General features: G+C 38.6%; 1 protein-coding gene across 4 annotated transcripts in view; it reads right to left on the reverse strand.

Moving 5' to 3' along the window:
- ANO6 (anoctamin 6) overlaps positions 1–15,940 on the reverse strand; it is a 192,765-nt gene that overhangs the window by 67,188 nt on the left and 109,637 nt on the right. For all 4 annotated transcript variants that reach the window (XM_045829292.1, XM_045829293.1, XM_045829295.1 and 1 more), the window contains one exon: positions 8,557–8,685. In XM_045829292.1, coding sequence (XP_045685248.1) covers positions 8,557–8,685 — 129 coding nt within the window. The remainder of the gene's footprint in view (positions 1–8,556; positions 8,686–15,940) is intronic.

A 15,940-nucleotide genomic window follows, 5' to 3' on the forward strand; every position in this document is an offset into this window, starting at 1 on the left:
GCGTTTCTTAGGTTTCACTCTTCCTCATGTTTTCAAAGGGCCAAGACAGCTCCACCCAGGCTCACTCCTTCTGCTATGATCATGCATCCTTTATCTTAAGACCTTCCTTTGTTTTCCTGTCCTCAGCTTGAATAAACATATTCTTAAAATCACCTGGACTCATGTGAAATCTTCCTTGCATGAAGTCAATAACGGAGAGCTCACATTGCCACAAACAGTTCTTGTTATTTTACGTTGGCAAGGCAAGTCACAAAGAACTAGTGGAATATTTTAAAAGTTGACCAAACCAGTTTTCTTGGTTTGTCAGGTAGCTACAGTAAATTAGCATACACGCTATATTTGTCAAACAGGCACATAATGGGAAATGAGTGCTTACTTAAGAAAAGATTGCTCAGGCATGTTTAATATGAAATCATCATCTTTACTTCTCTGTAGAATTTACACTTAGATAAGTAACTGTGTTCTTGACATTTCAAAAGAATTGGTTAGAGCTGCCTTTCATGTTAAAAATGATAGAAAATTAATATTGTATATTGCCTGACACAGCCATTGTTCAATAAATATTTGTTGAGTAAATGAATATCGGAGGCCACACAATCTTTCACTAAACATTATCTATGTGCCTTGTTGGAAAACCTTACATATAAAAAAACTAAACTATTTTCTATAGTCTATGATCTATATTTGGCAGCACAAAATGATTAAACTAGACTACTGGCTCTGAAAAAAAGAAGCCAGTTGTACATTAAATTGTGCAATAAATTACTCTTTGTCTAGGGAAGCAGATTTATTGGCATTGCAACCTGGATATTTTTTTAACCTACTTCTAGTAAAGCCAAAGTGACTAGAACCTTCAAGGAGCTATGCACATCACAAAAAGATGCAGGGTGCTCTATTACTGCTGGTGGAGGACAGTGCTGGGGGTTCAGGGTGAAAAAAGACAAGAGCACCCATCTCAACTCCAGGCACTGATATTTTATTCATAACTCCTTTTAGAGGTTAGTAAAGCTGTCAGAGAAATAAAGAATAACACAATCAAAATCACAAAGGGCAGACTGGCTTAATTAAGGAAGCTTTCTGTCCCTAAGCACCTTAGATTACACATCTCATTTGGCTTAATAAAGTCATTGTTGGGCAGGACTTGCTTGTGAATGACACAGTAATGATACTGACGACAAACACCGATCTACCCTTTTCTCTATGCCACCACTCAGCTTTTTCAGCATAAAGAGCAGGGGTTGTGATGTCTGGGAAGTAACATTTACCGAATTTTACTGTGATGATAATAAAGCACAAACCATTTGGGATTAATGAAATACACACACAGATTAATTTCAAATATTTTACAGCTTTTTTAGGCAAAGTAGGATGATGCTGTCACTGTATTTTTCAACTTGCCAATCTCTGTTAAACCTACAAAGATGGAGGAGGAAAAAGTCAAAGGTACTTAATTTGTGCAAAAAAATTACTGTCTAATTACTCTAAGTGCTATTTATTAGTTATAAATTTGGCTTATAATAATCATGTGCTTAAGAAGGTTTGGTGAGCAGAATAAATTATTTAATTGGGACTTAATTTAAACTCACATGCTGAAGGCAAACCGTTCAACGTGAGTGGATGGATCTGGTGAGGGACCCACTCAAGCCGGCGACGTGTGCTCAGAACAGGATGCAAAACAGGTGGGCATCCAGGGGGTGAGCCAGAACAGCGGTGAACATTCACATTATGTTCACCTTCAACTTTTCTTTCAAACGCACACTTCTGGTATAATTACAAAAATAAATACATAAATGGTAACTTAGGTAAAAGAAATTGTCCAAGAAGGAAAAAAAAATCACCTGTCATCCAATGCCGAGATAGATAGCAACTGTAAGCATTTTAGGGCAGTGTTTTCCCAAGTTACCTTCTCATACAAACAACCTGGAGCACTGCTTCAAAGGCAGATTCTTGGGCCCCTCTCCTGAAGCTTCTGACTCTGCAGGATATAGGACGGGGCCTGAAATAATCTAGTGTTAATAAGTAAACTGGATGACTCTTACTATCTGTTAAGCTTATGAAATATTTGTTTTTAGGACACATCTTTTCTGTGTGTCCAAGCAGCTATTTTTTTTATTATTTAGCCTATTCTATGTGAGAATTAGGATAGTTAATTTTTCCAAACCCCTTACTCTTTTACAGATGACCCTTTAAAAAGGATGACACTGGCGACTTTGGGTACGAGTGTTCCCAAATGAAGAAGCAAATGACAGCTTCCTCATTCAAATCTAAGGCCAGACCTCAAAAGGACCAATCAGGAAAAGGGTTTTCTCTTCTCCACATCTTTGTGAGAGGAAATGGAATAATCAGATTTTACTTTTCAGGATTGCACTCTCCTCTCTGTTTGTTTTTAAGGAGTGGGTCCAAGCACACTTCCCATTTAGGAAATAAAAATCAAGATTTGGATTCACTGTTCTTGCGCTGAGTACTCAAAAATAAAGCCAAACGTACTTAAACCAACAACACATTTTGTAGCTGTAATTTGACACTGCTGATTCTAATTTAATTTATTCCTTTTAACCTACAATCTTATGATAAGCAAGTAAAGTGTGAAGGAAGGAGATAAAAATATAAAGAGGAGGTCTCTGCCTCAGTCTAAATACTGAGGAGTTGAAACTAGACTGATTTCGCTTCCTCAAACAAGAGAGAATACCCACCCAAAGTTACTTGCAAAGGTGACACCACCCAACACTGGCTGTCACCATCTCTTTTTAATCTGTCCTAATATGAGTGTCAAGTTTCCACTGCCTGGACAATCTGTGGCAAATATGTCACTTCCAGGAAATGTTCTGACTCTTCACAATTCCCTTCTGCCACCGCTTAATTTCAATTTGGAGAAGGCATGCCAATGTTAAGTCTGTTCAGTCAGGCCTCTTCTTTAAGAGGACCATGGGGCATCCTCACACCAGAACATTATATTTCTTTTGAACTACCAGTTTGGTTTTCACTGGGTTCAAACATTAGACCATATTATTGATAACATCCCTATTCTCTTTGGCTATGAGGAATCTCAGGCAGATTTGTACCTGAACTCTAACTTTTGAACAGGATTTTATGGTTAATAACAAATCATTGTGTTTATTACTCTGACATGTGGCTTTATTTTATTTTCTAGCTTTCATAATTCTGTTACACTGATTTACATATTAATTACTTTCATTCTTGATATATTTCTGTAATTGATCTCAAATACTTTTTAATGAATTACAAGTAAATGATGTTAATATAGTATTAGAATAAGCAGAGAGCTAATGTCTACAGAAATTTTACATTGCATGTTGAGGCCAATAACAAGTGATTTTTGAATTACCATCTCATTAGCCATAAATAACTATATATTTAATGTACATGAGAAATCAAGCCATATCATCACTTCAATAGATACAAAAAAATTAAAAAGCATTTGATAAAATTTGACTCAATTATAAAATCTTTTAGCAATCTAGAACTAAAAGGGAGCTCTTTTAACTTTTTAAAAGAAAACTACCAAAGATTTATAGCAAGTCTGATATCTAATGGTGAAATTTCAGAAATATTCTCACTGAAATAAGGAGCAATACAATGGTGATCCCTGTGTGTTACTGGTTCTATGTCTTAGCCATTGCACTTGGACAAGAAAAAGAAAGACACATAAAGATGGAAATAGAGCAAAACTATCAGTTGAAGAGAATATGGTCTTCTGAGAAAACTTAAAACAAGTATTAAAAAGTACTAGAACAAAAAAGAGCTAAGCAAGGTCCCTACATAGAACTTACAATAGATTTTTTTAAACACACAACAATAAATCACAAACTGCATTTTAAATCCTTCTGACAACAGCAACAAAAATTTAAAATAGTAAAAATGTACAAGATATTCATGGACATTGTTATAAAACTTTTCTAAAGAATGTAAGGCTTCAATAAATGGAATGATGTACTATTTTTATTGTACTAGAACTCTCTGATGAACTTTGAAACACCCAGAGAGATCTCATCCGGCTTCTAGCCAACCACTGCAGACTCATAACAACTCATCTAAAACAATGTGTAAAAGTTTTAAAAGCTTACAGAATCCGTAACCAATTAGTCAGTTGTCTCACATTACTTGAAGTTTTGGATATGATTTAGTTTGACCACTCATTTTCAAAAATCTCTTTCTGTGGTTTCTATTGGACAGATCCTTCTGCCATACACTAGAGAATTTTTAAGGTCCGATAGGAAATACAGATTTTTACTTCCATATATAAACTTTTCATCAACTTTAAAGAAATAAATTTTCTATTAACTTTAGAAATGAATTCCACTGGTAAAAAAGATAAATACGTAAAACATATACTCAGTATTGCTCATGCTGTTTTTGCAGCATCTAGACCCCTCCACCCTCCTTCCCATCATTTGAATTCTACTAGTACTTGTCATGAACACACCTGTCTGAAGGGAGGTCAGGTGTCAGACCAAGTAAATACAAAATAGATTGATGCTGCCACTTGTTCAAGTGCTCTAAAAATGAAATGGAAGAAGCATTACTAACAAAAATGAGCAAGGAGTGTAGGAAAAGTATATGGAAACTTGTTTTATTTGAAACATTTTTGCTCTTTACAGTCTGGATCAAATATATTTAGATATACTTAATCATTTACTGTGCCAGAGGCTGCTGGCTGCCCACTGAACAGTTATTCTCCCCTTCTTCGTTACTAGGAAGAGTCAACTGGTTTTTCAGATATGTGGGTAATCAGGTGATTCAAGAGATGAAAGACTCATCTTGATTAGTCTATGCTAATGATGGTACTTCCATTCATCTTGCCAGTAGTTGGTTTAGGAATAGATTTGTAATAGACAATAAACTGTAGTAGGAAGTCTGCTTAAGGCTCTCCTGGGGGAGAAAGCTGGGGGAGCTTTCTTCCCCCTTACAAAAGGGCCTCGAGAAAGAGCATCTCCAGCTCCTGCCTCTGGACGCTGGGAACTGCAGCAGCCGTCTTGCAAGAAAGTGAAGCCAGTTTAGAAAAAGCCGGACAGAGGGATGGAATGATGACCTTGTTCAGCCAATAAATTAACTAAACCAGACATGGTCCTACCTCCAGGCTACTTCTTAAATGAGAAAATTATTATTTTCTCATAGCATTTTCTGTTAGCATTTAAGCCATTTTGAGTTTGATTTTCCTGTTACTTGCAGTAAAAAAGAAATTCCAACTGATTCTATGCTGAGAACTGTACTGGCTAAATGAATATTTATTATCAAAACCACTTATAATCATCCTCTTGCAAAATCTAAATGTAAATTGTTTATGCTTTTAAAAGGAAGGTGCGAGGTATTTCCACTAATGTGAGGGGACAAAGTAACATGCTATTTGGAGGTTTGGATAGAAAAATAATTTCTCTTTTGCTCATGGGAAATGCAGTTTTGTACTCCTCTGTGTTTTTTTGTCTTTGTGGCCCTATTACGTCAATCTTTCTCCATCATCACTAAAAAAGTATTTAACAGTACTCTTCAGATCAGCCCCTGGCAAAGTCAGCCTTGGTGTTGTTTTAGGAAACCAGTATGATTTAGACATCTTTTTTTCCTCTCGAAGAAAACAGGATTTTGAAAATATTTTCCTTGGTGTTGTCCTAAATCCCGAATAAGGCCTGACAGGGAGCATGACAGAACTCGCAAATGTTGTTCAAATTAATGAAAATGTGATTCTGAAGCTGACCTCTGCATTCTGGTGGAGTTTAAATTAAGTAATGTGTACAAACAGAAACTCAAAACGCTTCAAAGCACAACTTATTAAAACCACATCACTGGATATCAATCCATGAGTTCAAGGATCACCAAGATTAATGATAACTTTTTTCCTCCTGATTTATAAGAGTTACCCTGGGGCTTATGTTTCTATGTAAAGCAAATGCAGAACTTATTAATAATGCAAGCAGCTCTGGGGCTGCTTCTCCATGGCTGTGAGGCTCTTGTCTAAAACCAGAACTGTTTCCTTTTTACTTTAATGGATTAGATTTGTTTAACTTACTTTATGTAGTACTCAGCCCCATTCCACTGGCATATGGATGCTTAATGAATATTTGATGATGGTGACTACGACTGCAGAGGAGATATCTTAAGTGTCCACAGGAACATGATAAACTCCTGTAACTTATTTAACTCTAGTAATAAAATCATATAATAACAAAAGGAGAATCATGCCTTCTTATATTAGTGCACCGTTTTAAGAAAACCCCAAATATGAAAAAGGTAAAGGGACTGTGAAGTACAAATTGGTAGTTTCAAAACAGTCATGAGGATGTAAAACACAGCGCAGGAAATATAGTCAATAATATTGTAATAACTCTGTATGGTGCCAGGTGGGTACTGAAAATATTGGGAGAACACTTTGTCAAGTACCTGACTGTCTACTCACTATGCCATATACCTAAAATGGAAACAAAATAATATTGAATGTAAACAGTAATTTGAAAGTGAAAACTAAAATTTTATGTAAAAAAGAAAACCCCAAATAAAAGTAAAGGGATAGGAATTAACATGTTATCTAGTATGTGCTAAAAATTTACATAACACCTCTATATACTATTTTATTTAACCCTACCCATAACCCTACAGACTAGGTGCTGGAATTCTCATTTTCCTGAATCTAAGATGCCAGCAGTTACACAGTGGGCCAATACTCTATGTACCAACAAGAAAACATTCAGCCAATGAAATTTTATGATGCTCCATTTGTAATATGTACCCTGATTTCAGAGATGTTAAAATTTAAAAAATAACAGACATCTCAAAGGAAGACACTGACAAGGAAATTCACTGATGTTACACAGCTAGTTCGTTGCTGTGGCAACTTCCATAGTGTGGTGCTCCTACTGAGAAATGGCAGTCCAGCCAGGAACTACACTTTCCACCTTTCTGAATTCTGATCAACTGAATTGGAACACAACTGAGGTAGTCACTTGCAGGCCAAAGAGGTAAAGCAGCATGAGCAACTGCCTCTGTCCCTTCTCCCATCTACCATTTATATTGATGCCCATGGTGATGTTAGAGACCACCTCTTGAATATGGGCAAAGCCTTTGTGTCACTGCGGGTTCCTGAGTGACTGCAGGGACAAAGCCCTGCCTGTACCCTCCAGTCATTGTGCCACACAGGGATGCCACACCTGACTTGACCTGAGCAATAAATACACGTTTGTTAAGTCACTGTCATTTGGGGCTAGTTTCTTACATCAACTAGGATCGCTCTGATAATATAGTAGCAGAATTAGAATTTGGATGTCAGGTTCCAAAGCCTGGGCTCATCCTGTGACACCACGCAAACACAAACCTCCCAAACAAATAAACAAACAAATAAAATTCCCAAATAAAACAGGACTGACTGCGACATTTTAAGCAGGCCTCATCACGTGGTTTGAAAGAATTGGCAGACATAAATAGATTTAAGGATGATGTATTTCAGAGATAGTGTCCAGACGGGGACAATTACAGTTGGATGTATGATAGATCCAATATAAGAAAAAATAAACAAAGAGGGAGTGATTTTCAAAGTGGGTAAAAGCAACACTAACATGTATGCTGTTTTTTTGTCTTGGTTTAGTCTAATCCAGCTTGGGGTTAGGTAATGAGGATCCAGGCAGGTGTTACAACCCTAGCCTACTTGATGCTTTAAGATCTCAATATAACTATGGCCCTGTTAGCTGAGTACAGGGAGGAAGAAGCAGAGCAGCTGGCAAAGAATGAAAGAGAAGGAAGGGAGGTGACAGAATATGGGTGAGGTCAAGAGCACAAGTTCTAGATTCAAGATAAGATTTTGAACCTTGGTTCTACTATTTCTTATACTTCAGTTTGTGACTTTGGCCAATCATGTAACCTTTCCAAGGGTCAATGTGTTCGTCTGTGATGGTAAGGTAACAGAACGTACTTCATAGGTTATGAGAGTTAAATGAGAAGCATACATGCAAAGGCATGTATTATTTGTGAGAGAGTACACACGGAATACTAGTCATTATTATACTTGCTGTCATTATTAACCATTAGCATCTTTTCCCACCTAACTGCAAATAGCCAAGTGTGCTTTTAATGAAAATCTTTTCTACAGATGGAGGGTATAATTCCATAGGAGAGGTCTGCCTTCAGCTGTGAAACCAACTGACATTAAGAGCCTGTGGAAACTTCTATTTCAAATTAAAAATAAATAATGTGTTAACATGCCTTGAGGAAATAATGAGCAGAGAATATATGAAGGTATGTATGGTGTATGATTTTTTTTAAAGCTTAGAGAGAAGGGAAGAGAGGGAGAGAAACATTAATATGTGGTTGCCTCTCACATAGCCCCTACTAGGGACCTGGCCCATGACCCAGGCATGTGCCTGGACTGGGAATCGAACCAGCACCCTTTGGTTCACAGGCTAGCACTCAATCCAATGAGCTGCACCATCCAGGGCAGGTGTATGATCTTTTAAACACCAATTTCACTTTATTGTTTACACAAAAATAACACTTAACTGTCATTTCACAATATTATCAGAAATAAAAAGAAAGGAAATTGCATAAAAAACTTACCCTTTGTTTTTCATTTGAACCCTTTTTACTGTTCTCTTTTTTACTTTCATCTTCATACACTAACACAAAGTCGATTCTTCGCTGGCCATCAGTAAAAAAGAGTGAGTCAGCTTTTCCATTAAATTCTTCCTATGTGGAATAAAAAACAAATTTTAATTAAATTTTTGAAAAATTACTAATTTTTACATGTTTATTTTCCAGTTTCAATGAGCACACTGACATTTTGAGAGAAAGAAAAATACATCTATTACTTGTTACTTGACAAAGGTCATGGTCACCTCAACCTTTGCAAGTATAGTTTATTCTTGATGAAAGTCAGTCCCTGAGTTGTGCAGTTTAGCATTATTCTACAAGTACATGGGAGAATATCAGCATTGTGTATGTAACACACTCATCCCAGAATTATTCCCACTTCAAACAGGAAAAGGAGTATCAAGTTCGTGTATGAACACAGTAACCAGAGATGCTTATCTGAAGGACTCAAGTTCGTTTAATGAGGAGAAAAATCGAAGACAAGGCACTGTGGATGAAAGCCTCATCCTTCCTATGTCATCTCTTTTAACTTTTCCATCAGTTTTCCTGACCCCTCTTGACCATACCACATTATAGAAGGTATCATTTTATAACATTAATAAATTCAATTAAAAAATATATAGATGCTTCAATATACACAAAAGCTACAATGGTCTTCCATTATTTGTTTCCAAATCCACAAAAGATACTGTCTCACTCCTAGGGAAAAACAAACAAAACCGAAAACCAGCCAACAATAACAAAATAAATGAGCTTTTAATTGAAAACTTAAAAGCCTTATGGGTTAAAAAAAAAACAAATAGAAATGGCAAAACACAGACCTGATACAATTTAAAACAGTATCTATGACATACGGATTTGAATAGAATTGTTTTAAAAGGCTTGAATTTGTGTTCTCTCACAGCTTGTCAGGATGCTCACGTTAGTTTTGCTGTTGAGAATCGGACTGCCTTTAACTGAGTAACATTTTTAAATTTTTCAGTTTTTTAAATTAGAAACTCCTGGGGAGATTGCATTTTGCAGTTATTTGGTAGAACCACTTAATCATTAAATGTGATTAATTCTCCTCTGCATTCAGCATCAATTAGTATAAAAACCACCTAATTTTATCAACACTTCCTCCTTTTCTTCACACTTCTGAGATGTGTTTTGTGCTAAACATATCCAACCTGACACTTTTGATTCCTCTCCCCTTTTCCACCAGGGAGCATGTGAAGGTTTATGAGTATCCACAGTGCCTCCATTCAGCAGGTTATTTCACCTGCAGAATGCATGCTGCCGCTGAGGTGACCCAGCTCAAAGCACCCTCGTCTCAGCCTCATTTAACTGAACAGAGTGACTGGCCTTCAGCCCTCTCCTAGCCAGGGCATTGAAGGGCCAGGAAAACGGACACATCAGTGCCTTAGGCCACTATCCCATTCTTTTATTTGCAATTTCGGCTATTTAAAACCAATAAACTTTAAGAGTATTTAATGCTACACAAAAATGCTAGGCCCTGTCTTTTTCATCTCAGTCACAGAGTCCTTGAGGCCCTTTCGATGAAGATGTTACCATTGGTGACAACCAGGGCAGCTGCAAGAGAATAATTTTATGTCGAGAAAAAAGAAATGAATAGTTTCTCAGAATGGCAAAGATGGGGTGAGGTGGGGTGGACCAGAGTCACAAAAACATGGTCACGAAAACCTGCAGACGTCTGCAAAGCGCACAAAAGCAACTTGCTCTCTGTTGCCCATGTATGTTGCTTTTGGAGGTGCCCTGCAGGAGCTCGCTGAAGTTAAGTTCTGAAGTGGTGTCACTGCACACGACTCAGGCACTCTTCCCTGCACGGTCACTGGAAGCACAGGTGGGCAGCTAGGTCCCAGGTAACCTGGTCTGCACACAGGTCTCTCTTCGTGTTTTAGAAGACTATGAGCCTTTGTTTGGAGGAAAACCCCTATGGACTTGGCGACAGTTGTCTGTGAGAAGTAACTAGGTCAAATTCCGATACAGTGCTAATAGAATGCACTGCCAGGGAAAAGGGTGCCAGTTTTCTGCGGCTGTGGAATCCAGGTCTCCCATCTCTTGGCAGAAGACATTCTACTCGACAAGTGGAAAGAAGAGAGAAACTAAATGCTGTCCTGGGAAGAATGTGTAACAAACAAGGGAACTGGCCTAAATAAAGACGACTGATTTATGAGCAAAACTGTGCTATCAAAAAAAAAAAAGAAAGAAAGAAAGAGAGAAAAGAAAAGAAAAGCTGGATTTTCCAGTAATAAGTTCTATTACAGGTCTAACTAACCCATCCAATGGGAGTGAAAAGACAAAAAACTAAAAAATTAAGTCATCCCCTGAGGTATTTGCTTTGTATGAAGTAAAATTTTAATAATTTCTCGGGGTGAATACAAAGAGTCTTCTTTAAGTGACTGGTTATTCAGAGGGAGGTTATTCAAGTCTTGGCTTCTGCACTGTGTCCTGGAGTCTACTCAAAACCTAATCTTTAGTCTTTTCTAACAAGCCAAATGGCACCGAAATGAAATATCAAAAGCCCTGAAACCCAGCTTTTTCTGTTCAACAGCTTAAATTTAAAGAATACTTGAAGAGACAACTTAAAATGTATCAGGTAAACTCATTTTAGAGATCAGAGTTTACGTATGGTTACTGACTTCCCAACTGGGAAATACATCAGTTCTTCTACTCATCAGGGTAACTTACTTACTGTCACCCTGGGGGTCTCAGACAGATGTCTTCAATGCCAAGGAAGTCAACAGAGTCTCTAGCAGCTAATACTTCTTCCTTCTTGGAAAACATATCAAGCAAATTTCTAACTACAGTTTGGATTCCATTAGACATTACATCTGAACACACCCATTGCTCTCTCCTGGTCCCAAGGATATGCAATCCCACCAACCCAGCCTTCATTTACTCATTTGCAGTGAGCTGACCTAACACTGTACTAAAGTTAAAGGCTACAGTGGTTAAAAGGCATTACCTGTGTTCATTTGGCATTACATCAAAACAAAGCAACACAATGGCTGTTGGCATTGACATTTATTTCACGGTTGGGATAAAGAGGAGACACGCTTGGTCTGTGCGGCAAGGAGGGATGTGAGAAGTGAGAGCTTAGCCAAGCAAGGCAGGCGAGAGTAAGAAAGGAGGTCTCATGTGCTTTACTCAAGTGATGTTTTCCAGGCCTCCCTCCTCTCAGCTGGCTTCTAGCCGCCTTTCAGTTGTGGGCAGCTACTTCAACAAAAGAGCTGAAAGGGCAGGATCCTCCTTAACCAAATCAGGATAAAAAATGCAAGCAACAAAATTACTCTGCCCAGTGCTTTCAAGCTAGAGTTGTGAGTTTGAGGACATGAAAAAAATATGATTTTTTTTTTTTGCTATTGGTAAAAACAAGGGGCCTTATGACTTTGATTAAATTTAGCTTTAAATCCTGGCTCTAGGAATAATCTCTCTCCCTCTCCTCCTCACTTTTTCTCCCTCCTCTCACTACCACCCCCTTTGGAAGGCTAAAAATAACAACTTAACCTAGTATGTTTTCATTCCTGAGTGCTAAGGTGAAATGACCTCCTAGCTACTACCCCATAAAACCAGACGAGGGGCATCAAAACAGATTTCAAAGCTGTCCCCTAGATGTGAAAAAGTTGTTCACCACCCTGAACTCACCTCGAACCACTCAGCTCCCAACACGACCCAAAACCCTAGCCTACAGTGTCTCGTGATTTTGCCCTACATAATCTGACACCTATGTGCCGTCAGGGAGTTTGGGCTTTTGAGCAGTAGCTTCCAGTGGTCCTGGGTGGCACCATTCATAATAAAATAGGCGATATTTCTCCACTGCAGTTCTCGGTGTCCAGCATTTGGCTCTGCTGACACTGGTGGAAGAACTCTCTGTTCTGTAACACTGGCTAGGAACTATGTGTGGGTACTGGTGTTGTCCCGGGAGCGGTTAAAAACTTTATGACAAGTGGGCAAGAAAGAATGTCCTAGAGGACACATAGGCAAGTCCAAAGATGAGCATTTTCCAGTAGTTACTGGATAGGAAAATTTCTCCTAAGTAGTCTCTGAATGAAATAAAGCACTGGACGATTTCTCGAATAGGAAGGTATTCTTCAGACATATGAAGGGTCACAGGATTACATGATGGTGAGGTTTGTCTTCTGGGCAGGGAAGGAAGGGTGGAAGGGAGAACCTGGGGAAACTGCTGCCTGAATGCCCTTGCACTGGGGCGTGTACGTCGGTTACAGGTGAAACACCCTCCTGAAATCCCTGGCATCATCGACACTTGGTGAGTCTGTGAAATAACCTGGTGCCTAACATTTGTCCAGCACTTCTCAAGTGTCTCCTATAACCCCATTTCATGATAGAGACCTCTACTCCTCGAGTTTAAAATGCTGAGTTTAAGTTATCTGTCCAAGATCTGGATAAAAAGCAGTCAGACTAGGATCTTTGCTCAGCCTTTTGTTTTGGCATAAGGGTATTGGAAACTTGCCTTGGGAAGCATGTGATATTATCTGATTGTATCTCTCAAATTTCCAAACAGCCTGTTTCTGCCCTGATATGGCTGTCATTGACTGTGAGCTTGGAGAGCCTTCCAGGATTATTTGGGTTAATGGTCTCAACCTCTACACAAAGCAGCATGCAAGAGAATGGTTTATTGTGTAACAGTAACAGTTGGGGATTACATTATGGAAAACAATATTGAAACACAATTAAAGAGCAACTGATAGGTGAATGTGGAAAAAACATGTGGCTGTCTGCAGTCTTTAAGACTAGCAAAACAAAATAATTAATTCCAAGAAGAACACAACAGAAAGAAAAACAAGCTTTAATCAGAGCAGAGAATGAAAGTAAAAATACAGGATCTTCTATTTCTAATTAAACCCCGATCCATGCATTTAGCAAGTTCTAGGCGAACAAATATTTAGAGGCAAAAGCCTTTAGGTAAATATTTAGGTCTCACAAAATATGAAACACAATCACATTTTATTTACATGCCATGCAGTTATGGATGAGACGTATTCTGAAATGTTTCCTCCAAGTGCAGCACAGTTCAGGCAGACTCAAGGCATAAGTCTTGGTAAAAACCTTTTTCCCTTGACACAATTGTGCAAAATTACTGTGGGTTAAATTTTATTCCTTACACCTAGATCACCTCCTCAGACTAAGAATGCCTGATAGTGAGAAAATGCAAAACGCAAAGAAAAGTGCCAAGAACCACAGGTAGGAAAGGCCAGACGCTGAGGGTGGGAAGACAAGCACCATGAGAAGCAGGGCTGAGAGAAAAGGAAGTCAGATGTTAATGGCAGGGATAAGGAGAAGTTCGGGGCCACACTGAGGGGGGGGGGGCACACAGGAAAGCAGCTCAGTACATGGCACGCTGTGGGGGAGGAGAGAGCATGTTTTTGACGGGACCCAGGCATCCAGGGCAGGGCTGATGGAAGCCAAGTGTGGTGGGAAAGGGGCCCATTCGAGGAGGAGGCTGCATCAAGAAGTGAAGGCTCCAGATCTCTTGGGGTCAAGTTCAGGATGTTCCAAGAAAGTCCCCTGATGATCAAGATGCACTCAGGAGTGACCCAGAATGATTTTTGTACAAATCACACGTTCTCCTCCCTAACCCTGAGTTCTCTGCTGACCCTCTGCATGTAGCTGGAGCCTGTTTTACTTTCATCTCAGAATAAAAATAGCTTTTTTACCCCTGATAATAAAAATGATATATACTTAATACAAAAAAAAAAGTCTGCAGACAGAAAAAAGTATAAAGCAAATACTAAAAGTCATATGTAATCCCATTTACCAGAGATGAGCAGAACTTGTTCTGGAGTACGTCTTTTTAGGTTTTCTCACACACACATTCTAACCAAAATGGTACCGTACTATACATACTATGCTGTTTTAAAAACATCCATCATAGACATTTTTCTAGCTTGATACAGAGTTCTGCATCATCCTGTTTAATAGATGCCATGCAATTTAAACCATTCCTCCACTGATGAGCACGTAAGTTGTTTCCAATTTGCAGCTTTCATAAACACTGCTGCAACGAGCATCTCTGTACATGTGCATCTGTGCACATGTTCAGTTACAGTTCCCTCAGGCTGGGTTCTAGAAGCAGATTTTAACTAGTGTGGCCTTTTTAAAAGCTTTTGATACAGATGTTGCAAAACTGTCATTCAAAATATTTATAAAAACGAACACTTCCACCAGTGGAGTATGAAAGCTTCTTTGCTCACCATCACTAGATCTCAATCTTTTGTGCTTTTCCCATGATACTCAATTTATGTCTCATTTGTACTTTTTAACTAGAGAGCTCTAACATTAACTCGAGAGCCCAATTGAATTACTATTCTTGTGAAGTGCCTACTACTATTCTTGACTTAATTGAACTCTCTTGTTATGTAATCACTTCCCAGTAGATTCTCTTGAGTTTTACTGATGAGATCTCAAAGACCAGATAGGCAGAAGGGGCACGTGGGCAAATGGCAATAAAGAAGCCCACAGAAATGCCCAGTCAGTCCCCAGAGAAAAAGCAAGAAACAGGCTAGGGCACTGACAGCCAGCCCTGGGTTGCACAATGTCGACATACTCCCAAAAATGTGACATTTAACTGGACTGTGCCGTGCCAGTGCTGGACGTTAGCACCCCTGCCTTCTACCTGCCCAGGATGAACTTTCCCTTACAGTTTACGTGGCACCTGTGCAACTACCAAATGTCAGTCACATCTTTTGACTCATGTATTTCATTTATATATATAGATACACACACACACACACACATATATATATAGTATATTAGATTCAGAACCTACTAGTATTTAGTTTATAAATAACTCCTGTTGCAAAATAAAAACCGATGTACGAATTCTTAGAAGAACAGTCTTGCTATTTTATATTGGGAAATGGCTACAACTAGTTCTCAAATAGCTCAACTTATTATTCTCAGTCATTTCTCATCAGGGACAGATGCAGTTCATTTACAATTAGATTATGCCATAAAAAATGCTTCTTCTTTTCACCATTTTAAACACATAAAATGGCTTTTCACCATTTTAAAACCTCAGTCTATATATAAAACCTCAGTTTAGCCTTCCATAAAGATGATCTGTAGAAAAGGGGAACAAGTAAAGAAAAGTCAAAAAAGGAGAAGAAAAGAAAAGAATGTAGAAATGCCTCTGGTGGTTATGTTTGTACTTTTCTCGGAGACGCCATCACGGGTTTGCACGGCTCTCCTCTGCAGTGGTACCGCTGCTGGAAGACATGGGGGTGAGACTAAGCTCTCCGATATTCCCACCAAAGTCTTAGAATGATGCAGCAAACGTGAGAATGAGTACCCGCCTGGGGGCAAACCTCTTAAGGTTTCAAAATGCCTT

This window comes from Phyllostomus hastatus, unplaced genomic scaffold (genome assembly GCF_019186645.2).
Source record: "Phyllostomus hastatus isolate PE091 unplaced genomic scaffold, TTU_PhHast_1.1 phas_scaffold_93, whole genome shotgun sequence".
In the NCBI taxonomy this organism is placed as follows: domain Eukaryota; kingdom Metazoa; phylum Chordata; class Mammalia; order Chiroptera; family Phyllostomidae; genus Phyllostomus; species Phyllostomus hastatus.